Genomic DNA, 27019 nt, shown 5'->3' with positions numbered 1-27019 from the left:
GAGGTCATGAAGCTAGTCATAGGGGCAGCTCTGAGATTCAAATCCACTTTTTCTAACATGAAATCCTACCTCCTTTCTACTATTCCCACAAAAAGCATTAATAATATTTGAAAATAGTTAAGTCATAAGAATTGCATATTGAGCTATAGTTTAGGGTTTTTATTGACTGAGAAGCCTGTTCATGAGTACATGTAAGTCAAGGCTTACATGAATCTGGGAAATACATGATTTAAAGAAGAATTATTCTTTTATTTAAAGCCCTATTAAATTTTTATTTCCTTTAAGAGTTTCTTTGGGTCTGGAGGACAGTAAGAGGCCTGGGGTAGAGCTCAGTTAATGTTGTTCTTCCCCCCACTCAGCTTATTCTTCAGGAGTTGGGGTCATTACAAGCTCTTACCTCTCCTTGCTTAATGGTCAGTCTGGGAAAATACCATTAGTGTGTCTACATCTTAAAATATATGACTCTACATAGTGAGATAGGCACTAAAATTAAGTTGGTTCTAACACTTTAATTGAATTTTGTGTGCTTGCAAAAGCATGTGCAGATTTATGGAAGCTACTTAATGAAATGAAGGTTGGCCAGCATCAAAAAAGCTTTGTGCTATTTATCACTCTAATATATAAAAGTGGACAGTGACAAGTTTTATGAATTGTAATTAAGGATCAGGCTTCCAACATTCCTGAATGGATGCTTGCCAGGGAGCCTTCCAGGTCAGACAGGGAAGAGGAATAGTACTCCTTGGCTTATTTTGAGCCTTCAGAACAATCCTGTGTCTCCTACTCTTTGGGCATGTAAAGACTATTGTAAAGGACAGAAATTCCCAAGATTTAAGGAGGTATATTCAGGCAGTTTGTGTTCAGATGGGCCAAGCTTATACTTAGCTATTTTGGTATATAGGAAAAGCACCCTAAAACATGCCTTTAAGTTAACTTTTTGAAAATAGATTTATTTGAATAAAAACAAGCCTAAGACACCACCCCATGATGAATAAATAGAGAATTCAAAAGGTCTACCTCCATAGATAGAGCACTGTCCTTAATACATTGCTGGGGAAGCCACTATCAGAGGTAGAAAAAGATATATACAAGTTGGCAGATATGTGATGATTGGAAGATAGAAGTTAAATATCTAGAAGGTTTTTTATTTTAACTAATTAGTCAAAGTTTGTTAACTAGTTACTAAACTCAGGTATTTTTATGCTGTTGAAAGAATTCAAGTGCTTTTAGTGCACTCTAAATTTCAGGGCCTGAAATAAAGCCCTGATTGCCTTACTCTTGTTTACAGCTTTCTTGTGGGCTTCTGTTTCAGCTTTAATGAAAAAGCTACTTTAAAAAATTTGCTTACTCAGTCTAAATTTACAGTTACGAGCAGCAAGCCAGTAGCCATAAATTGCAAGTCCTCTCAAGGGTAATATCTATATTGATATTTGATATAAATTATAAGACAGAGAGCAAGACTTATCTTTTGGATTACCTGATGGAAATAATAAGATGTGTCTGTTATTTTATGAGTTTGGTTAATGCTCCTCACTGATCACAAGAAATATTTTTGTTCCTCTTTTTATAACCCCATTGTGCTAACAGTTCTATTTTTATATAGTTAGGACTTAAATTTTGCTAAATCTTTCACCTTACCTAGAATTAGGAGTCAGTAAGAAATGATGACCATTGACGACCACTTTCCAGTAATAAAAGTGCTAGCTTTAATTAAAAAAAGGTTTTAGAAATTCAGATCAAGTTCCATTATGGAAATCAGTAACCTCTATTAAGAGTCAATATTTGCAATAGAGTTCTTTAATCATTCAGCAACCATTAATTAGACATCTTCTAGCAGAGCCAATGAAGTTATAGTCTAGACTCAGGTAGGGAAGGCCCAGTGGTAATTTTGCCATTAGTGGTATCCCATCAACATAGAGAATCCCTCCAATGAAATAGATCACAACCCCTCCATACCTATTCATCCTATGAGACTCTTGTTCATGACTTCCCATTTGTTTCGCCACAGAGCCTTGACCCCTTGCCTTTGGGAACCATTTGACATGAACATACCAGTACAGCATATGAGCTGTCTATTGGTGATTCTTTGCTTTCGCCTTATCTATGACCAGTTCATCTTTTTTTTTTTAACCATCCATTTCTTTGAGGACATCTTTTATGCTGATTTAGCTGCATAATTCCTTTTATATATTTGAATTATAACCCATTTATACGGACCACATACTCTCCATTACATTACCTTTAAGGTGATTAAAACAAATAATGATTTTCTATTTGTGTTTGGTTTATTTTTCTTTATTAAATTTCCAGAGCATTTCAGGGGCATACTTAGATACAATTTAGTTCATTTATACATATTAATACTTCCAAAGTTGGACAAGAATATGGGACACATTTTTGATAATTACTGACACTTGAATAGACTGTGATTTTGTATAAAAGACCACTAATAAGATCTGAGGCTAAGTTAAAAGAATATGCCTTCCAGGTATCAAGAAGTGATATTTCTATATTTTTTTCCTGGTTAAATGACATCTGGCTAAACTCAAACATGTCTTTATGCTGGGAATTTAAGTGGATTATGTTTTCCCTTGGAAATATTAGTTTTGTTCTATTATGAAAACTAAATACTGAATGTTCATTTGTACGTTGCTTGGCATTTATAACTTGTTTTCTGAAAATTAAATTTGAACAAATTTTGCATGTGTCATAAATATTAATGTATTATGTACTACTAAACATAGGTATCTCTTACTTTTGTAGAATTAAAGTTTCAGTAAAGTTGACTGTCCTTATACAAAATTCTGTAAATTGAATCCTATGAGAAAAACATGTCCCAGTAGTCTTTTACAAGTAAAGGAATTACCCTAGATTTCTGGTTTGATGAAACTCTCTCCTTTAGGGAAATCAAAGCAGGTCTAACCTAGAAAATCCTTTTCTCAGGGATTTCTTTTACTGTTATCTAAACTGTGATGATCTCTAACTCATGATTCAAGGTATCTGTCAAGCTCCTGACCTTCCTGATCATTGAACTGCTAGACTTCTTGGGTCCAGTATCTGCCGGGGTCTCCAATCACTGACACAAGTCCCTCATCTTTTGCTGCTTATGAATTGTCCAACATCCAATCATTCTCTGCTACCATATACTCTAAACCATAATATGTTTTTTTTCCACACAGTTATATTTATAAAGGGCATAAGTGTATAAACTCAGAATAATATCGAAGGATAAAGGTAATCACAAGTATATTTAGAAGAGATAGATCTAGAGTAATACTTGTCCAGAAATGATTCCATTATTAATAAAAGCAAGCCAGGGCAGTGACAGTAATGGAACAAAAAACAAACAAACAAACAAAAAAAACTTGTCAGGCCTGAGTACCATCATTTAAAATGCTTGGTTCATTGACTGTCTGAGTTTCTGACCCTAGCTATCCTTTAGATTGATGATTTTGAGTTGCCTTATGTGCCTTGCTATGAAACAATCTAGACATGTTAGGGATTCCCATTTTCAGTTACTCATTTGCCCCGTGGCATCAACTAATGGTGTATTTCTAAACTAAAAGAAGCAGATTAAAATTGGGCAAGAAAAGAATGATTATGTAGTCATCTCATCTTCTGTTGAGCTTTTGCTACACTTCTAGAATTTTTATAACTCCAAGATTTATTTCCCTGTATCCCTCAACCTCCCTGTCTGAAGATAGGGAGATTTAGCAAACTTAGGACTATCTGGTTGTATACTTGCAGGCCCACATTTCTTATTTTCTTCACATTAGAATACACAGTGAAATAATCTTGAATAGGTTACAATTACTTATTTTACCAGTAGGTGCCGCCATACAATGATGGATTCTAGTTTGAAAATTACTTAAGTTTAGGGAATTAATTTCTGTAAAATGAACCAGTGCTTTATTTTGTCATTTCTGCCTATTTTAAATATGACCCAAATGACTGAATCTTATGGGATTCTTGTAATATCTTTATCACTTTTTTTTTGTTTTTTTTTTTTTTTTTCCTAGGAGGATTTTAAATGTCTCTCACTCTGTTTCTTGCCAGGGTTACCTGATTAGCTGTGTCTGGAACTGTTATCGATACATCATTGGCCGAAACTCCTCTGATATTCTGGTTTATATAACCACCAATGATACTACAGTAAGTATAATGTCCTTTAAATCCAGGATCTATCTTCTCATTTTGAACTGAGATACAGGGAACACCTGTAATTCTTTCTCCTTTATTAGCAAGTCTCTGTATATTTCCAGTAGCTCTAATATTCACTCCCCTGCTTACCAGCCTCAGCTTACTTTGTCAGTGATGTTCCACCAGGCATCAATTCATTCAACAGATTCCACAATCTCTTTATTTGGCAAAAATGGTTTATGCAGTTGAATGAAAAATGACTTGTGACTCTTATCATTTAACTATATCAGCTACACATTGTATGGTTTCAAGCTCAGTATATTCAAAGTTCTGGTCTCATTTGGGAAAAGCAAAAATGTTCAAGTGAGCAAGTGAACTAAAGGAAATGGGTAAACCATGCTCAAGAATAAATTGATCAATCAGAAAGGATTTTAATGTGCCTTTATCTACCAAGTACTAGGTGCTGGGGATACAAAAAAGAAAATAATCCTTTACCTTCCAGGATTTTCATTTTATCTGGGGAGATAACATAATATATAAGTATACACAGAATAAATGTAAGGTAGCTGGGAAGGGAAGGCATTAGCAGTTGTAGGGAGTTGGGAAAAGTTTTCACGTAAAAAGTGATGTTTGAGTTGACTCTAGAAGGAAATGGAAGGGATGTAGTCCAAGCAGCCAGTGCAAAGGCATGGAGTTGGGAAAAGGAATTTCAAATGTAAGGAACAGCGAAAAGGCCAGTTTTAATGGATTACAGAATGTTTGAAAGTGACAATATGAATTATTATTATTATTAATATATTTTTTTTACTTAGACAGTTGGGGTTAAGTGACTTGCCCAGGGTCACACAGCTAGGAATTGTTGTGTCTGAAACTAGATTTGAACTCAGGTTCTCCTGACTTCAGGAATGGTGCTCTATCCACTGCGCCACCTAGCTGCCCCAATATGAATTTTTTTTTAATTAGGAAAGCTACCAATAAACACTTACCCCAAAAATTCTTTAGACTTTTAAAAATTAACTTATTTTTTGTACTTGAGTTTTGTTAGGTTAATTACTTTTAATAATGCCTAAATGTGGGCCAAACCAAATGTATAATTCAGAAATATGATTATTATGATTCCATTATAGTAACATTAAGACCATAGGAAATGAAAATAAAAAAAATCAATCCCTAGCTCATGTGGATGACACTGAATATAAATTAATAATTTCCCTGTTGAATTTTATTTTCCTAGGAAACAAACGTAGTAAATACAAAATGATATTATAAATAAATAATTTTTCCAGTCACAGCTAAAGAATTAAAATTGTATTTTCATTATGAGCCTATGATTGAGGTTATTTTCCCCAAACATTCAGCTGTTATTAAGCACTACTACCAGTGTATTTTAAAATATGAAACACCATAGGGAAATAACTTAACTCACTGTAATGTGTTTTTGGTATTTGTGAAGAAATATTTTCTCTACTTTGCAGTTTAATCAATACGTTAGATTATTTTTGTCATTACTGCCCTACATCCCCCTACTCAAGGCATGATATTAATGATTATATATTTTTAAATCATTATTTCAAAAAATTCCTGGTGAGAAGGTAGATGATGTTTAAATTCCATGTGTTAACTTTGAATCTCAATTGTCATTTCTTGAGGAGAAAGTTCTCTGCAAAATTAATACAGCTCCAGCTTTTGTATTTGAAATTGTGCAGAGCTCAGATCATATGACTAATGTGAACTGGGGAATCACTTAACCTCCTGGCCTCAACTGCTTCATTATGCCTTTTAGCTCTAATTCTATAATTCTATAACCCTGTATCAGTGGTCCTCAAACTTTTTAAATAGGGGGCCAGTTCACTGTCCCTCAGACTGTTAGAGGGCCTCAGATTATAGTAAAAACAAAAACTCACACTGTCTCCGCCCCTCAGCCCATTTGCCATAACCCAGAGGGGCCACATAAACATCCTCAGCAGCCGCATCTGGCCCAAGGGCCGTAGTTTGAGAACCCCTGCCCTATATTATCTTAGAGTATTTACCATAAAGAAAAATGAGGAGGAAGGTCTCCTATTTTGGGTGGAAGACGTATGGAATAGTAGAAAGGAATTGAAAAAGGATGAGAAAGCGTAGAAATGTTATAATACTTGGTAATGGAGGATATACTTCACTGATAAGAATGAACTTCCTTCAGATCTAGGGTCATAGGATTTGAATTCTATTCTTGACTCTTTTACCTTTGTAAATTTGGACAAGTCATTTTACTTCTCTGAGCCTTAGTTTTCTAACTATAAAAGGACTTCTATTAGTGTCACACGTGGACTGGCAATACTCCTGAGTACAGGAATCAGATTATAATGGAATTGGGAAGATGTTCAATAAAACTAATAAAAATACAATGAAACATAATATTTTACTTATATTTTTTCATTTAAATTTTATTTTTATTTTCAGTTCCATGTTCCCTTCTCTCCACCCCTTCCCCCATCTATTGAGAAGGCAAGACATACATTATAGTCATGCAAAACATATTCTATATTAGTCAATGGCAGTGTATTTTAAAACTAAGTCAATATCTTGGTTCTTTTCAATAATAAAATTATTCAGGCTAATTCCAATAGATTTGTGATGGAAAGAGCCATCTACATCCAGATAGAGGACTATGGAAACTGAATGTGGATCACAACATAATATTTTCACCCTTTTTGTTGTTAGTGTTTGCAGTTTTTTTCTTTCTCATTTTTTCCTCTTCTTGATCTGATTTTTCTTATGCAGCATGATAAATGTGGAAATATGTTTAAAAGAACTATATATGTTTAGCCTATATAGAATTGCTTGCTGTCTAGAAAGGGAGGAGAAGGGGGAGAAAGATAGAAAAATTTGGAACATAAGGTTTTTGCAAGGGTGAATGTTAAAAACTATCTTTGCATATATTTTGAAAAATTAAAAAGCTATTAAGAAAAAAAAAACCTAAGTCAATATGCAAACTACAGTATACACTATGAACCAGTGGCCTCCATTTCCATTTGAGTTTGATACTTCTGTATGAGATTATTTCGTAGCTTTCTTCCTCTAGATTATGTAATTTTACTGTCTGTCCTTTAAAGGAATAGTTAAGTGGCACAGTGAAAAGAATGCCATGCCTGGAGGATTGATCTTTCTGAGCTCAAAATATGCATTAGACACTTACTATCTGTATGAACTTGGCCAAGTCACTTAACCCTATTTGTCTCAGTTTCTTCATCTGTAAAATGAGCTGGAGAAGAAAATGGAAAACCAATATCTCTGCCAAGAAAATCCCAAGTGGGGTCACAAAGAATCAGACTTGACTGAAAGTAACTTACCAACAACAAGTTCTACATGTATATCTTTAATATCTATCAAATTAATGAGGCACAGAGAGTAAAAGATGCCACAATAAAGTAATCATATCATACCTCTGCTAAAACATTAAAATATTTTAATATTGCCCAAAATTGAAGAAGTCAACAACTTCTGTTTCTTTCATTCTATAATGTGCCACAGTTTGTTTTTTTTTTGTTTGTTTGTTTTTGTTTTTTTATTCATTCAAGTGAAGTTCAAGATTCTCTTTCTATGGTTTGGTGGAGGAGATAGCTATTGGTGGTGGTGGGTACAACAACAACACCCACAAAAAAATCAAGGTGGAATTCATGTCCAGCTAAACTAGCAATGGAAAGTGGAAAGTCCTCTCCTTTGCGTCCCCAAAAGAGATCCCCAGAATTTTATCTCACTCAAACTTAGGTGGAGTGGAGAGAAAAGTGAAAGTATGTCAAAAAATGACTACATAACATGATTCTTTTGTAAGAAGTGTTTGAGAGAACACCATTTCTAAATTACTCTTTTATAAATGATTTCTTTTAGTTTTTATTTTGGTCACTTTGGGGGTATCCTAAAAAGGATTCTTATCCAAGTATGGGTCCCCCCAAAACGGTCATCCATTAAAGATAATATCTTTGCCAGTTTTAATGTGTGTAAATAATTTTAGTTATTCCAATTTGTACTTCTCTGATAAGTAGAGGGATTATTCCTTATTCAGTGATCCACTGAGCATTTTTATTTCTTCCATATCCTTTGGATGAATGAATGAACTTGTTTAAGTGCTAAAATATGTGTAAGACACTAAAGATACAAATAGAAAGCAAGACAGTCCTTCCTTTCAAGGAGCTCATATTCTACTGGAAGTAAAAACATTGATAATTTCAACTACAAGTCAGATAAGTTCAAGATCCTGGGCTGTCTTCATTAGAACCTGGTGGAGAAGATGATGTTTTGATTTGTCTGGCATAAGCTGCCTCCTCTCTCTCCCTCTGAGTACCTTCTTGCTTCAGATAAGCTGCTTTGCCTGCCTATTGGTGGTAGTTTGATTTTTGACTCCCTATATAATGGGGAAAACACTTTCTAACTCTGAAAATTTTACCTCAATTCTACTCAAATCCACAACTGGATTTGGATGTCATACTTTTATTAAAGGTGTTCGTGGAAAAGATTTTCTTTAAAGATTCTATTCCTTATCTTTTCATTCTACATATATTACAATTTTTGATGTTATGGAAAATTCTTTTTAAAAATATAATTGAATCAAGATAGTCCCTTATTTGACTATTTCTTCTATTCATTAAATAGCTGAGAATTTTCTTTCATTTCACAACTTATAGATTTATATCAATCCATTTAAAATATTTCCTTTAATATTTGGATTATTAAAACATTTGAAAGTTATTATGGCATAATTATTATATATAATACTATAATCTAATTCTATTTTTTATTATAATGCTCCAATTTTCTTAATTTAAAAAATTAAATGATGGATACTTTAACAATGAATACTCTAGTCCTTTTGTCATCTTGGATTTCTCACAAACTAGTCTGTTTTATTCCTTTGGTTCTATTTTGGGATAATCTAGTCTGTTCTATTGATACATTGTTAGTGTCATCACTTGCATGCTAATAAATATTTAACAATGTGTTCTCCAGGGGGAAAAATAGGTAGGTCACATTTTTAAGTTTAGTTTGAATTAATAACATTTTCTCCATCACTTTCTTAAGTTTAAGCATTAGATGTGTCAATAAATCAGGCCCTAATTTGTAACATTTTCAGATTTCTAAGGTGTAAATGCTCACACAGTAATGAGTCAGCATGAGCTATCTCTAACAAAACTGATTATTAATTTAATTCAATCAATTAAGCAAAACTTTTTAAGTCTCTATTAAGTACAAGGCACTAGGCATGCAGAAATAAAAACAAGCAAATCCTTACCCTCAAGGAGCTTATGTTTTATATGGAAATACCATGTTTATAGTTTTCATTCTATGGAGTAACTTTTTGGGTTTTTTTGATACATATTATTTTAAAAACCAATCAATTTGGGCCAATCAGTCAGGTGCATATCCTGGAAAAAGTAAGCTGTAGAGAGATATAAGTATTAAAAAGGTAATAATGTATGTGGGAAAAGAAATGTACTTGATTTTTCCAGGAGGCATAAATAGAAATGAGAAATGGAAGTTACAAAGAGACAAATTCAATTTCCTTATAAAGAAATATTCTCTAACAACTAGCACTATCCAAAAGTAGAAGGTATTGTCTCAGGAGGTAGTAAGTTCTATTTATGGGAGGGTTTCAAGTAAAAGCTGGATTATTGTTTGCTTGCTGACCAAAATGATATCACTGTGTTAGAGTCAAATTACAGTGTGTCCAACTGTGACTGATCTATGCTTTTGACATAAATAGTCCCTCTGAACATTTGAGGTGGATTCTCTAACTGCACACCTTGTGTTTCTTCTGAGCTAATTCAATTCTGCTTTGTACACAGACCACAGCACCTTCTCTGATGAGGACCCATCATTCTGGGTGGTCTTCTGCCAATGTCTCTCATTTCTTACAATCAGTTCCAAAGTTCTTAAAGAGATATTGAAAGTGTCCTAGTATTGTTTTCCTGACCATTTTGGGAGTGAATGCTCCCACCACAGTGGCAAAATGTATCCCATTTTTCACTTTTTACTTTATTACCTTCTAAGGATAAGGCAGAGATGGATTCCATACTCCCCACATGTTGCAGAGCTGATGGTTCACATCTGTGAAAATGTACAGGCATCCTTTTTGACTCTAAAACTGCTTCTTGTAGAATAGAAGGAAGAGGTGATAAAATAGATTTTTCTTATGACATGGCGAATGTATCTTCCCCAATTTCCCTAGAGAGATAGATGTAGTAAAGAATTATGATAGGTTGTCAGGAACTACAAAATCATCCCTAAGGTTTTACTGATCCCTTGACAATCTATGGATAGCAGAGGATAAGGGTCATAAGGAACTCTTGCTTCACATTTAGGGGAAGATGGCTTCTCCTTCCTATCATAAGCCCAAAGAGCTAATTAACCTGAAAGACTTGAAACTACTTTTTCTCTAACCAATGCTTCATTTCTGTCAGAGAATTGGATGAGTATTAAGGGGAAGGTTTATTAAAATGCTAAATATGAAACCTTCAAATTGAAAGAAATTATCCCCTTTCATACAAATTTCAAACACCTAGGGTTTTCCACACAAGTGTTCCCCCAACCAAGACTATCCCAGGTTCTGCTTGCCAAAATCCGCTTAATTGAATAACTGATTGAGCCTCACTGACATCTCTTTTATTAGACTAACCAGACTACCTGTTAGTTTAAGTGAATGGCATGAACAAATAAAGTACAAGAAAAATTTCCCCATACACACAGGTTATACTCTCCTATACCACTAATAAAGGAGAAAACCAGCACAGGAAACATATGAAAGACATAAATTTCTTTTCCTACCTTTTGTATCCTTTGTTATGACATGACTTTTTGGAACGTATTTGGATATAAAGGTAAAGACAGCATCTTTTCTAAGCATACACTGTTGTCACTGAGCAAGGTACTTTTCATTAATCTGGGGCACTCTGATACTTGGGTCTCTCTGGCATTCTCCTCCTTTCCAGACCCTTCCACTGATGCTTAGAGTCTCTATTTAATTTTTCTTTGCTACTTCTTCTAACCTTCAGCTATGTAGATTGTTAAGGCTCTCTGCTGATTTTCATAACAATTCATTTTTGTACATTTGCTTAGACAGTCATTCCCTGGAAAGATAGGAAAGTTCTGTCAGTAACAGCACAGAGTTCTAAAGCCTTATCTCCCAGGCATCCAGCAAAAGTCCTCAGGCTAATATTATTTCTCTTTTGAACCATCTTTTTGCCCCATGATTTCAGATGCCTATTCTCATAAATTCCTTTTAAATCCAGTCATACACTGAATTATTAGTTTGCATCCCTCATATCATCCTGGGACCTTGGTAACTGCAGATAGATGTTTAATGCATTGGTAGGCATAAATATACATATATACAAAGACTGATATAGATAGATAGACAGACATAAAGATAGGTAGGTTAGATAGAGTGATACATAAATAGGTAAACAGAGGAGCAAGTGAGATTTATTAAACACTCATTAAGTGCCAGGCATTGAGCTAAGGTATAAGCAGACCAGACAACATGCAATCTTAATGAATTTATGTTCAAATGGGGGAAGAAAATACATAAAGTCAGTACATATGGCAACATGATGTGGTGATAACTGGGAAATAACAGAAAGACTTCCCCCCCAAAAAAAAAAAATAAAGCAAAAATATATCTATCAAAGCCTTATGCCTCAGAGGGGGATAAACCAAGGTTCTAGTTAAGGAAGGTGGCTGGAGTTTAGGTAGCATGATATGGTGATGGCTGGGAAGTAAAATTGCAAAGCTTTATGGACCTGTTTTCAACCCCCATAATGCCTCTGGTTACCATGTAGATCAAGCAAGGGCCAAAACTAAACAGACCAGGTGGTACTAGGGACTGCCTACCTAGTTCTTTTGTTCTGTGTTGTCGAATGTATTATATATTCCTGATAGCAACAAAATCCCTAGTCTCCATTTTATATGCAAACTGAAATATGAAATTTTTGAAAGGAATTTGCATCATTTTTATAAATGTATTTTTCCCCTTTAAAGGCTTTTCAAATATTAACATTTAAACTGAAGTAACTGTACTGTATCTTAATAGTATACATTTGTTCCTGAAAAAAGAGGGGGGGCATTTACATAATTTCCATTTTGCCTTGGAATTACTGTGTGATTGAGTCTGTTCAAAAAGAGTCAGTTGAAATCAGGGCAGCATCCCAGATTTAAATTGCAAACAAAAAAGAAAATGATCCCAAGAAGTTATGGAAGCTCCCTTGTTTGCAAAGTAAGAGGCTATGGGAATGGAAAATGGCATGTGCTATCAAATTCAGTTAATGCATTATAATATAGTTTTCCTAAACTTCTTTTTTTCCTAACTCCCTTGTATTTTTGGTAGGAGAGGGAAAAGAAATGTATTTGGAAATGAAGGCAATGTAAAAACAAAAGATGTTAAAAAATTAAAGATGTAATAAAGGAAAATTCATATCACATAAAGAATAAGAAGAAAAATATAAATTTATTTTTGAGAAATAAGTTGTTTAAATTTCCATTTTATCTTGGATAAATTACTGCAGTTTCCTTATCTGTAACATAGCTTTATTTGTAAAATGAAGGGGTTGCACTAGATACAGCCTCTCTAAGGTCTCTTAAATCTCTGTCAAGATTTTATAAAGAACGTAGTTGAGATAAAATCTTACAACATGACTGTGAAACTTGGGGGAAGCATATTGCCAAAGGGTGCAGAATCAAAGGTTCTCCATCAAAAAATGGCTTAGCTGAGTTAATATACCTTTGAAAAAGTTCTTGAAGCCCCAGGAAACTGATTCCCTATAACTAAGATACATTATTAATAGTGGATTTTCTGATTTCAAATATTTCATGGATGAGACCAGCTGTATTTTTTTAAATTAGAAAATGCTGATTATAAGTACAATATTCTTACTCTAAAGAATTAACCAAAGTTAACTTAATAAATCTAGAAATATGTAAGAAAGACTGAAAATTCTGGACACATGACAGAAAAAAAGATTTAAAAAAATAAGTTAGAACAGAATGCTAAACCACATGCCACTAAATAAAGCAGAGAAATAATTCATTAAATCTAGGAAGAATTAGATTAATTAATTATTAATTCTTATTAATCTGGGGCCCGAATTCTAGCTGTAAATATCTAGGGTAGCCTATTGTATATTCCAAAGCTCTTAGAAAACTTCCCAGGTTTGAAGCATTTTCTGATTTATTACCCACTCAAACCTATAACTCCCAAGACCCAGTTTGTTTACTTTTATAAACCAACCAATTAGTTCAGAACAAAAGAATTGTTCATTCATAGTATTATTCATTCAAACAGCATTATGAGTAAAATGTCAAAAATAAAATTTTGCCATCTTGTGATCATGCACAGATTAGGTACACAGGCCCAAATATTCCCATACTTTCAGGGAAAAAAAAAAAAAGCCAGAATGAAAGGAAACCATGTTGCCATACATGAGAGGGGATATGCCAGGAAGCCCATGTGGTCAGGATGTATACAGAACACACATATCAATAACCTTTGTGGCTATTGTGGAGTCAATGTTTTGTACAAATATGGTGGGACATATATAGGAGAATGTGTGGTCAGACTATAAACATGGCCAGGACAGTTCACTTCTATAATATTGCAGAGCTTTTAGCATCCGTTGGTGAAGTTATTATGTTTTCTGCTGCTCTCTTTAGGGCATAACATTGTCTTTATAGAATGTTCCATCCTCTTTACTGTGTATTGTTTCTCTACTTTTTGTCATCACATTGATTCTATGAGTGATAGGTTCCTCTGTCTACAAGTGCCCATGATAGCTCACTATGGCCAACTTTTTCCCCTTTAAATAGTTTGCACTCAAACTTTTAGGTACAAAATGCACATTAAAAAGGCATAAAACAAAGCAAGTAATATTAACTCTGTGGAATCAATGGAATCTCCTTATTTAAAATATGTACATTTTAATAAGTTAATTGTAGGACTAAATACATTTTTCTGAATGTGGCTTCCTAGGCTTATAGTCACACCATTTCATTCATCATTTAGATATATGTTGACACCAATATAAAAATAGAAACATCATGGCATCTTCCCCAATAATGGAGGTTAACTAACCATATGTCAGAGGTATTATAGCTGGGACAACACTGTTGGTTTGGATTTTGGATTAAATAACCTTTGAAACCCCTTCGTATTTCCTTTTTGAGCCATCTTGTTTTAATACCATAACTTGTTCATTTCTCTCAGAATCTTCATGTGTTTTGGTTCCATTACATTGTTTTCAGTCAGTAGTCTTAGATCAGTGAGCTCTCATTTTTCATTATAAATGATCTCTGACCCATGCAGCTTTCTGGTTACTTCATCTGTAATTTTTCAGGGAGGCTTCCTGGAAAAGGCTTCTACACATAAACATTAGAAGTCTTTTTGTCTGGTGGGAGTCAAAGGTTGCACTGCAGAAGACACACACACAATAGGGGCCATCTAATACACAGATGGGCACTTTCAACCCATCCTTTCAGAAGAGTTTTTCAAACAAAGTCTGATTTCTATTGAAAAAGATTTCATCTTTTAAAAAATTGTACACAAATAAAAATATGTTATTGCTGAATCACATCTGACTCTTTGTGACCCCTTTGGAAAAGAGTAATATGCCCTTTTCAGCTCATTTTATAGATGAGGAAACTGAGGCAAACACAGTTAAATTACTTACCCAGGATCACACAGCTAATAAGTGTCTGAGACTGGATTTTAGGTCCTCTTGATTCTAAGTCCAGCATTCTGCCCATTGTGCTACCTAGCTACCCTAAAGTAAGCCATAAAACAAGCGGTCTCATAGCTGGTTTAAATAAGGGAATGAGGTTTGGGTCTTATTTATGATAGAAAAAAAAGGAGGAAGAAAGAGAAAAGTAGCAGTTCTCAGTTTGTTAGGCAGGAGTTCTTAATCTGAGATCCATGTACTTGTTGTTCTTTTTAGTATTTTGATATTGCTTCAGTACAAAAGAAGGAAAAAACCATTTAATAAATGCCAGTCATTTTGCAAATTTGATCCCCGCAACAACTCTGAGGGGTATTATCATTATTTCTATTTTACAGTTGAAGAAACTGAGGCATTCCTAAATTGGGTATGACTAATAAATATCTGAGGCTCTTGAGGCTAGCCAACAAGACTCAAACCTGTTGGAGAATTAGGGGGATATCTGTCCTAAACATGTGAAGACTTCCCCTGGTAGAACAACTGAATGAGAACAATTTGTTCAACAGCCATGAAGAGGGCTGGAGCACTTAAGAGCTTGCTCAAATGTGGAAGCTGCCAAAGTCATCCACTGCATCCTGAGCCATTTCCAGTCATCTTGACTTTTGTCCTGCCAATTGACTTCAATTACTGGAAGACAGAGTAAGGCTGAGGACTTTGTGCAATTGTATCTCACTTAAATTTGATTCTCCAGCAAGTCAAGACAACACCTTTTTATGTTATTAGTCTTTTTTGGAAATTAAGGATGACCAACAAGAAGTGTTTGAGGCTATATATTAACTGGAGTCCTCCAGAGTCCAGGACTAGTGCTCTCCTTGCTATGTCATTATGTCATTACATAATGAAGCATGAGTAGTAATTCAGTGGAGAAGAAAATGATGAAGTAGACTTTCCAGATACTTTGTGTTGAGAACTCAATTGCAAAAGGGTGTTTTTCTGCTTGTCCTGATCCATGGACAGATTATTAATTCTATAATTAGAAAAGCTGGATTCTTATTCTACCTCTAACTTACTTGCATAATCTTAAGGAGGTTTCTTAACCTCCCTTGGTCTCAGTTTCATACTCTGTAAAATTAGAAGGCTTGAATGAAATGAGTTCCTTTGTGGAGCATCAAAACAGTACATAGAGCATCCAGCCTGAAATCAGAAAGACTGTTCTCATTCAAATCCAGCCTTACTTACTATATGACTCTGGGAAGTCACTTAAATCTTGCTTGCCTCAGTTCCTCATTTGTCAAATGATCTGGAGAAGGAAATGGCAAACTGCTACAATATCTTTACCAAGAAAAAGATATGAATGGGGTCATGAAGAGATGGATGCAACTGAATAGCAATGAGACTGAAAATTCTTATTCAAGGAAAATAAATTCCCACATTGGCCATATTAAAAAAAAGTTTCATTCTTTTTCTTGATGGAGGGAGGGAAGGAATAAATATTTAAATGCCTAAGTAGCATGCTCCATCACTTACCCACTAGAATCAAAATTAAGCATAGTTCTTAAGTCTTTTGAAATAATTTGTCTTTACACTGTTGTTACTATCATATAAATTGTATTACTGTCATGTGCAGCAGTTCATATGAGTTCCCAAGCTTCTCTGAAGCTTATTATTTTTATAAAAAATAATACTTTTTTATGGCACAACAGGGCAGCTAGGTAACATAGAGGATAGAGTGCTAGGTCTGGAGAAATGTGACCTCTTGTACTAGCTGGGCCACCCTGAGCAAGTCACTTAAGCTTATTTGCCTCAATTTCCTCATTTGTAAAATGAATGGAAATGTCAAACCCCTCTGATATTTTTGCCACGAAAATGTAAATGTAGTCCAGATGGGACTGGTTTCTAACCCGGAACAGCTAGAGCCACATAAGGCAAGTCAGAGATAGGAACACCAGGAAATAAGTAATGGTTTAATAAATTATTTTGTGTAGGGAATCAGTTTGCCATATCTTTTAAAGTTCTGAGAGCTCCTCCTGGTGGATGAAAGAAAAATTTATTAACATAGAGCACAAGTGGAAAAATAGGGGGAAAATGAATTACAATACAGTCAGTCATTTCCCAGGTGATATGTTTCTCAAGACAAAAGCCACGAGCTCAGAACAAAATAGGTGTCGTCCACTTCTGTGGGAATGGTTCATAAGTGATTGTTTCAAAATCCAGGGAGTCATTACTTGATGGGGCACAGGACCAGAGTGCTGTGATAAGAACAGGTTCTGTAATCTTGGATTCACTTCACTTACCATACACAGAAGAGGGTTGTCAAGAACTGATTGATCATTTCAAGCTGCATTTTAAGTCTCTGACTCCAAGTCAGAATCTGACTTTAGAAAAATCTAAATTACTAGAATATTTATATGCTATATACTTATAATATATCAATTAACAGAAGAATCACAAATCCCTTCATAAACCCAAAAAATGACTCACAAAGGGTCAGGCTTGACTGAAAATGACTAAACAATAACAACAGTAGCATAAACATTATTTTGCATTATTCCATATTGCATAATTTCTTCAGTATATTTTTATATAGGGATGAATGTTTTTATTTATAGATAATATATATATATTTACATACTATTCTATATAGATAGATACTATATGCTATCATATATATTTGTTTATGCATAGTATATTTTATATATAGGACTAGGAATGGTCTAGTAACTTTGGGGGCTTAGTTCCAAACTTTGGCATAATTCACATTTTTTCCTATAATCTTTCCGTCTTTTTGTCAACTTTTTCAGTCTATGAGGTGAAAACTCAGATTATTCTAATTTGTACATTTATAATTATTAGTAAGTAGAACATTTTTCATATAGTTACTAAAAGCTTAGATTTTTTTGCTTTGAAAAGTACCTATTCATATCCTTGAACTATTTATCAGTGTGGACTTTTGAAGTAGCCAAAGATCTGATTAACTTTTAGCACACTGTTGACTCTTTTTGAGCTTACAATCCACAAAAATATGCAGATTTTTTTTTTTAAAAGAGCTGTTTAACTATTTCTTTCCTATTGTGTTTACTCTTTCCTCAGACTTTTAGAAACCTCACTACCACATGATACCTGATACAAAAATTATGAACTCAAGGTGTAGAATGAAGCAAACATTTTAGGACATGGCCAATTTGGGAATTAGTTTTGCAACTAATTGCAAAAAATAAAAAAGTTTGGCTTTTTTTCTTTTCTTTTTTTTCCCCCCCAAGAGATGCGGATTTAGAAAGAAGAGGCTAGCAATAGGTTTCTTAAAACAGTAGCAAACATTAATGGAATTCTTATTACATGCCAGATATGTACTGATCTCTGTGGATTCAACCCATGTATGTTTTTTTTTTTTTTTTTTTTTTAACAGTTCTTGCCCTCAAAAAGTTCCTAGTCTAATGAAGGAAAGAATATCTAAACAACTTGTTACCTCTTCACTATCACTGAAAACAGTTTCCTTTGGAGAGATAGAAACCGAAATCTTTTATATCCATTAGACCTGAAAGTTGTATCTACTATTTCTTTTTCTTCCATAGAACCTGGGAAAAGTAGTCCTGAGGTTGTCTTCTTGAATCTCTGCTTCTTTTGTGATTAAAAACAAATCCACTTGGTGGTTTCCAAATTCTGGTTAATCCTTTCCCTAAACTAGGAAGCTTTCTCTCTATTTCTCTGCAAGTAATAGAATATAGCCTAAGTAATGTAACTGACTTATTTTCATGGAGTGTAGAGATGATGGGAGGGGGGGTGTTGAAAGGAGGGCAAGAAGGGGGGAAGTGAGAATACAGCTAGGTGGCACAATGGATAGGGCACTGGGCTTAGAAGCAGGAAGACTCATTTTCCTAAATTCAAATCTAGCCTCAGAGACACTTAATAGCTATGACTGGGCAAGTCACTTAACCCTGTTTGCTCAGATTTCTTAATTGCAAAATGAGTTGGAAAAGGAAATGGCAAACAACTTCGGTATTTTTGTCAAGATAATCCTGTATGGGATCATAAAGAGTCAGACATTACTGAAACAACCCAATAATAACAAAACTTATTGTCATCAGGATACTCTTTGAAAATAAGATCTAGTTTTGAATAGTAAGAGGAGAAGTACCTAGGATAGAGATGGCAAGTACATTTTAGGTGTTTAAAAATATTTATTAAATTGAGATAAACAGGCTTTAGGGACAGTTGGAATTTTCTTAGGGAGCTGAGAAGCCTTTGAAGGGAGCTGTGTATGTAAAAGATGAGGGTAAAAGTGGGTATTTAAGGCTTCATATGTCTACATCTGATGTTATAGTTATTACACTCTCTAAGATTACCATTTGAAGGAGTGATTTTCATTTCCCTCAGTGGAAATTCAAGTTCACTTTTCCAGGCTTTTACAGAACTCTTTGACCCAGAGCAAGGAATTTCTGAACACTTACTTTTGGCCAGACTGATTCAGAGTTGTGCTTTTTCCCACAAGAGTGTTGGCAATGCAACCAGCCCCTAATCTGTTGGCCTTATTTAAGGATTTCTTTTTTCTGAGACAACTTTATTCCTTCCTTTCCCCCAGTATTTTTTTTAAATATCTGTGTATAGATCTATATTTAACAAATCAGAGAGAGGGAAGTCACCCCACCTTTTGCCAGACTGTCATATCCCATGTTAACTAGTGAGGTATAGTAGAAAGATTATTAGATTTGGAGTCAGAGGATCTGGGTTTGAATTCTGCCTCTTGAAATTAATTTTAATTAATTTTGGTTCCCTGGTTAGTATAGAGAGCATTCCTGTCAGGTATGGGTTGAACTATTTGGCTTTTTAATTCCCTTCTAGCTTTTAGGTTCTACAATTATATGATTCTATGCTTCAAATTGCCCAGAAAATAATGTTTTCTCAACTAGATCTTTTCAGAGGAAGTTGTGGTTGTTCACTTTGTTTTAATTGTGTTGACTCTTTATGGATCCATTTGGGGTTTACGTGGCAGAGATACTGAAGTAGTTTGCCATTTCCTTTTCCAGCTCATTTAAAGATGAGGAAACTGAGGCAAACAGGATGAAGTGACTTGCCTAAGGTCACTAGTAAGTGTATGAGGCCACATTTGAATTCAGGACTTCCCTTGCTCTATTGCACCATTATGGTGCATACAAATACATACATAAGTATATTTTTACATAAAATATTTGCATATATATATGTGGGGGTGGGTGTATGTGCATGTATTTGTGTGGGTGTATGTATATATTTATACATCTAGTACTATATGATATATACATAGATAGAAACATCAGAAGAAGCTTACAAAATATTATTTAGTCCTATAGAAACTACTTCCCTTCTGTGCCAAACAGATAACATGTCTTAAGCCCCTAGTCATAGGGAGTCATTCAAATGACTTAATTTTTCTGGGGAGGTGAATGTTCAAGTGAATTGATAATTCTGGGGAGGTGAATATTCAGGAAGACACAAGACATCACTTAAAATCTAATCCATTAGACTTTTATTAAGCATCAACATATGCCAGGGATTGTGCTGAGTTCAATGAATAAAAAAAAAAAAAAGAAAGACAATATCAAAATTTGGTGTTTCTCAAATGTGAATCCCTCCGCTTGTGTTACAGTTCGGCCATACGTGATCACTTTCTGTTCCTCGAAGGCACAATAGTAATGACTATTGTTACCAATCTTTATTCCTTTGCTTTGTCTTTTCCCAGTGCCTGGAAGGTGCTTCCTCCTCATAGCCCTTTCTCAGAATCAGTCTCAGTTTAAAGGTTACTTTTTACAGAAGACTTTCCCCCATGTTTTTCAACTGCCCTCTCTTTTGTGGTTGCTCTCCAGCTTCTATGTATGTGCCTTGTGTCTACTGTTTGTAGATGTGACATCTCTATCATAAGAAAGTAAACTCCTCAAATACAGAGCTCCCTTGGATTATTTTTGTACCCTTAATGTACTGTGCTAAGTTCATTAACTAATTTCTGCCTCAGATCTTTCCCTTCGCCATTCCATACTTTAGTCAGTTGGTAGCTATTCATTAAGCCCCTACTGTAGGACCAGGCACTGTGCTAAGTCTTGGAAATACAAAGAAAAACAAGAGATAGTCTCTTTCTTTGAAGAACTCAACACCAAATAAGGAAATAACATGCAAACAACTATGTACAAACAAACTATGGTCAGGATAAATAGGAAGTAAGAGAAGGAAGTCCCTAAGGATTGGGAAAGATTTCCTATAGAAACCATTGATGAGCTATTCCCATGGCACAGACTTTATCATGTCACTCCCTACTTAAGAACTCTAGAAGCTCCCTGATAATGTATCAGGAATTACTAAACTTATTACAGTCTCCTTCATGCTTCTTTTGGTCCAGTTATACTGACATTCTTGTTGTTCCACCTGTTGCTTTTCAGGTTGTTCCCAGAATGTTCTTGCTCATCATTCCTGCCTCTTAGAATATCTAATTCTCTTCAGAGTAACTCCCTCTCCTTTGCTGACCTTTTCTCTCCAGCTGGTAGCATTTCCCCCCAAAATTAGCTTGAATTTATGCCATAAACATTTCTATGTAAGCATTTTGTTTTCCTTGATGGAATGTAAGCTTCTTGAGGACAGTGACTGTTTCATATAATCTCATGCTTTGGCACAGTGTCTGGCTCATAGTATTTGTGGTTGATTGATTGATATGTGGTAAAGTTCTCATTTAAAACCTCCCAATTCTTTTCTTTCTTCAATAATTTGGGTGTAAGAAATATATAGCCTACTTCTGATGAATGTCCTGTCTTTGTGATATTCCAGCAAATCACTCAACCATGTCAGTGTATCAGGCAAAGTCTCTGAGACTTTTAAGTTTCATAGCAAGTAGTGGTTGGTAATGGGTGCCCATTATTGATGAAACCACTGGTCTATTCCAAAAACAAAAGTGAAGAGTTAGGATTATTGCACAGTAAGTGCAGGGTCAAACTAGTGATTAGACATAGATGTGTCAGTGATAAGAGTGTAAGCTTCTTGAGAACAAGAAATATTTCTTTTTGCGTTTGGATTCCCTTTGCTTAACATAATGCCTGTCATATAATAGCACTATTAAAAGCTTGTTGGATGCTTGATTGGGTTAGGAAATTTGGGAAGAGCACTAGGGTCAGATGCCCTGGGTTCAAATTCTGCCTGACACTAACTATATAATTTCAGGCAAGTCCCTTAACCAGCTAGGTCTTTAGTGTTCTTATCTGGAAAATGAAGGCATGGGACTAGGTGGTCTATGAGGCTGCTTCCTACTCAGAGAAGATGATCTTTGGGTGCAGGGATCAGCAACTCTAAAAAGCTGTCTTATCTATGTGCTGGATTATTCCTTAGGAATAGGAAGGAATATTAAACCTTTTTTTCCAGGGCTAGAGCATGCTCCTGAGAATACAACAGATTTTTTTTCAGGGCTCCAGAGAATCATAGAGATGTAGGGATCAGAGGAAGTAGGACTGAATGGGATACTGGGATCATCAAGTCCTTCCTTTACATTTTAGAGGTTAAAAAACTGAGACCCATGGAGGTGCTCATTTCTCCTCGATCAGGTCTAGAGCAAGAAGCAGAGCCTGGTTTTAAATTTATGTCCACAGAAGTGCATTTAGCAATGTCTGACACAAAGTCAGTCTTTGATAAATGCTTCCTTCCTTCCATATTATATCTTTTGGTTCAACAAAAGTTAAGCGAAAGAACCAAAATGCTGAAAAATTTAATAGTTTTATCTTTATCAGACTATCAGGAGGAGGGACTTTCATACACAGTGTGATTCATCTTTGGACCTTTCCACTCTGATGGATAGATGGATGCTCTGGACCTTGACTGGCTGGCTCCATAAACCTCTTTTCTCATTCATAAAATAAGGCAGTTAGATTAGATGATGTGAAAAGTTCTTTCTAGTTCTAAATCTGATTTATAATCCTCTGATCTCCTTTTCCTTGCTTCATTTCCTTGCTTTCATTTCAGTGTTATCCATTCGCCTGTGTTGTTTGTTTTTTTTTTTCCTTTCTACTAAGAATTGTGAATTTAAATTCTGTGGCAAATGTGTGTGTTTGACTTGCCTTGATGACTGTGTAAATAATATTCTCACATTAAATGGCCAGTATAGTCGGAAGCTGAGTCGATTTTACCAGTGGATGTATGATTGGCTTGTCAAGCAGAATTTCACTGGGAAGGATTAGCTTAAAACATTTTTGGTTGGAGCCCAGACCTTTTGGGGTTTATATAAAGCTGGAATGAATGTATTCAGTTCAGAAAAGAAAAAGTACACTTTAATCACATCTGGAAGGTATCCATTTTCAATGATAACTTTAAAATGTAATATATTCATTTTTACAACATAGCACTTCAGAATTTATCACAGTCATTGGCTCAAAGTGGACTTCATTTAAAACATGTTAAAAGACAGGATACTCATTTCAAATATAATATTTTTATAATTATATTTTAACATTCATTTTTAAAAAAAATGTAAGTTCCAAATTCCCCCCTCTAATCCTTCCCCTATCCATGGAGAAAGCAAGAAGATGATATCAATCACACATATGGAGTCACAAAACACATTTCCATATTAGCCATGTCACAAAAGAAGGAAAGGAAAATAAAGAAAGTGAAAAAATTGTGTTTCTTTCTATACTGTTCATTAGTTCTCTCTCTGGAAGTAGATAGCCTTGTTCATTTTGAATCCTTTGGAATTATCTTGGATCATTATGTTGCGTAGGATAGCTAAATCTTTTACACTTGATAATCATTACAATATTATTACTGCTGTGTACAATGTTCTCATGGTTTTGCTCATTTCCTTGGCATCAGTTTCTGAGAATCCAGATTTTTCTGAAACCATCCTGCTTGTCATTTCTAATAACATAATATAATATTCCATTACAAATCATACCACCGCTTGTTCAGCTATTCCCCAATTGATGAGCATACTTTCAATTTCTAATTCTTTGCCACTACAAAAAGAGTTGCTATAAATAATTTATTCATATAGTGCATGCATGTTGAATACTTGAAACTAACCTGAGGCACAATGGTTCTGTGACTTTTTAAAAGATTTGTGCATTTGACAAAAATGTGAGCACATACAAATTAACACCTATGTCTTTAGAAGCATGTGGAAAGTCCTCTTTTAGATTCTTAACTACTCAGTTCTGAGAATGACTTACCTTTGGAAAGAAATATAATTTCTCTAGTTGAAAGGAAATGTCAATGGAGAGTGCGCAATGGGGGGGTGTGGGAGAGGTGGGGAGGAAGAAATCCAAGATGACTAGAAGATGAGAGTAGTCAAGGCCAAACCTTGAATTAGAATATTGTTGTACATACTGCTTAGGTGAGAAAAATGCTACACAAAACAAAACACACACACACACACTTTGTCTCTCAAGGAGTTTACTTTCAAAAATTTTTTTTTCTCTTGCTTCTGTACTGAAGAACATAAAGAAACCCTCTTGTGGGCAATTCAAGTCAGGGAATATTTATTAAATTCCCTCAAATCTCCCTGTTTTGTGCTAACAATTTTACCCACACCTACAGCATCTTCCCATTTCTTTTTTTGTATCTGTTGGATGTAGCCACCCTTCAAGTTCCAGCTTAAATGTTAGTAAGGACCTTATTAAATTTTTTATCATGAGCATTTACACCTTGGAAATAGGTATAAATCAGGACTCTATTGTTTAAACTTTTACTACCACACCACTGTACAAGATGCTGTGTGAGGTCTGAGGACAGAATAATTACTACTAACTAGGAGGAGATCAAGAAAGGTAGAATTTGAGTTGGTCTTTAAAAGATTCCATGGTAGAATAGGTATTACAATTTAAGCTTAAGGAAGTTCATAATCAAAAACAGAGATACATAAGTTCTTGCCAAAAATGTGGTTTTAAGGTTCAATGGGAAATAGTTTACCACATGATTATCAATACCTATGGCATTCTCCTTTCCTTTGGGACAGTATACACACACACACACACACACACACACACACACACACATACATACACACACACACACACACACACACACACACACACACACTCTGAGTCACCTAGTGGGAAGTTAAAGGCTTTATGATAATCAAATAGGACAGTATATAAATGTTATAGTGCTTCTGGGCAACTTGTTACAAATTATAAATAATTGATAATAGTAAATTAGTCATCATTTTTAAATTATCATGATAGAGACTCAGTCAACAAATATGTACTAAGCATTTACCAGGTGCCAGGCACAATTAAGTGATGGGAATACAAAGAAAGGCAAGAGACACTCTCTCTGCCTTGGAGGAGCTTTCCCTCTAAGGGGGAGGAAGGAAAAACATACAAAACATACACACAAGATATGTGAAAGATAAATTGGAGATAGCTTCAGAGGACAGGCACTGACACTGAGGAGGACCAAGAAAGTCCTCTTAAAGAAAATGAAATTTGAATTGACTTGAAGTAAGCCAAGGAAACTAGGAGATAGAGAAAAGGAAAAATGAGATTCTAGGTGCACATGCAAGAATTTAGGGACTGGGTCCTCAAAAAATTCAATTTACATTATCTCACTTGGGCCCTTAATGCTGCAAGGCGCTCCTTTTCTGTATCCCAAGTCAACTCATTTTCCCATTTTCCATAGCAGCTCACATTTCTTGTGACACTTCTTCCCCTTACTCTACTCTGCTCTCATTTAATTATCTTAATTTATAATTAAAAAAAAAACCACCAAAAAACCTCACATCACTTAGATGTCTTTTCCCACTGTTTTATCCATTTGACTATCCATCTGATTTGTTAAATATTTATTGGGGTACCTAGTAGTAGTAAGGTTGATAGATCCTTAAAATGTTAAAGTAATTATGCCTCTATCATTTTCCTACATAAATATTTATGATATTTTTAAGTTTTAAAAGCATGGTTTAGAATAATTTAGAGATTACTTGCCCAGAGTAAGTAGAAATATCTTCATGTGTGAGTCCTATTAAAAGAAAATCTGATTTTCCAAATGTGAATGTTTAACAGATGGATTAAAATGATTAAAAACACTACAGAATGTTCACTCCTGGTTACTATATCAGAGAGCTTTTATGATTATGAATTTAGAATTGAAAGAGACCTTTGATATCATCTAGTTCAGCCTCTTAATTTTACAGACAAGGAAACAAAAACTCAGAGAGGTTAAGTGATTTCTTGAAAGTAACCTAGGGAAAGTAGCAAAAAGCCAGGATTTGAACATCACAGTTCTGTCACACTCCAAATCCATTATTCTACTTACCAAATTTTATATCCGTATAACTTTTTAAGTCAAATTAGAGTTTTATTGATTTGGCCAAAGGCCTGTAAAAGAATCGCTTTGAAAAAAAATAAATTGTTGATGATTCTTATTTTTTGATCGTAGGTATTTATTTCCTGATATACATTCTTCACCTCCATTATAACAAAGAAAAGTCATTTAGCAAAATCCACAACACAATGATTACATCTAATGCCGTAAACAACAATTCCCATGTTCCTTTATTTCTCCACAAAAAATAAAATAAAATAAAAAGACCTGAAAAAGCATTACTTTTGAGAATTGGATCAACCACATAAAATGAGGTATACCATAGATAGACCATGTTTTTATCTTTATTTTCTGCCTGGTAGAACTAACATAGAATTGATGCTTCCCTGATTGACTAAACCTTCATAAATCTCTATGCCTTTAAAATACCACTTCTTATGCTCATGATATCTAGTCATTAAATCAAGCAGTGTTCTTGATATGAGATTATAAATGACTAGTTAAAGGAGGGTAAAATATCTTATTATTTTGTCTCTATTGGTTGGCTAAAGATGTCATTATAACTGTGTTACATTTCTCCAAGTCTCTACTTAAACACATTCATTTAGGTGCACTCAGCATTCATACATAGCAAATGACTCATTCTTGGAGCTTTTTACTCTGTAAAGAAAAGAATACAGATGTTCCTCTTAACCAGGAAAGAGCTCATGTTCCATAACTCTATTACTTGGTTAATACAAACTTAACATTTCGAGATCTGGTGATGAATTGAGTCCTTTCTCTTTTTCACAGTGTATAATAATCCTGCCCTCTCTAACAATAAGGCATAGCAACAGGATTGTGCAATGAGTAGCTGATTCATTCCAGTTACTGTGGTGATTCATTTTTCTTACAAGATTTTTAAATGAAATTTGGGGTTCTGTTTGAAGATACAA

General features: G+C 34.6%; 1 protein-coding gene across 1 annotated transcript in view; it reads left to right on the top strand.

Moving 5' to 3' along the window:
- The window catches only part of LAPTM4B (lysosomal protein transmembrane 4 beta), a 107714-nt gene that overhangs the window by 57330 nt on the left and 23365 nt on the right, over nucleotides 1–27019 (top strand). The window contains exon 6 of the mRNA XM_074268847.1: nucleotides 4054–4149. Coding sequence (XP_074124948.1) covers nucleotides 4054–4149 — 96 coding nt within the window. The remainder of the gene's footprint in view (nucleotides 1–4053; nucleotides 4150–27019) is intronic.

Source organism: Sminthopsis crassicaudata, chromosome 1, assembly GCF_048593235.1.
Source record: "Sminthopsis crassicaudata isolate SCR6 chromosome 1, ASM4859323v1, whole genome shotgun sequence".
NCBI classification, from domain to species: Eukaryota; Metazoa; Chordata; class Mammalia; order Dasyuromorphia; family Dasyuridae; genus Sminthopsis; species Sminthopsis crassicaudata.
The sequence above is the reverse complement of the archived record's forward strand: the minus strand, read 5'-3'. Positions and strand labels throughout refer to the sequence as shown.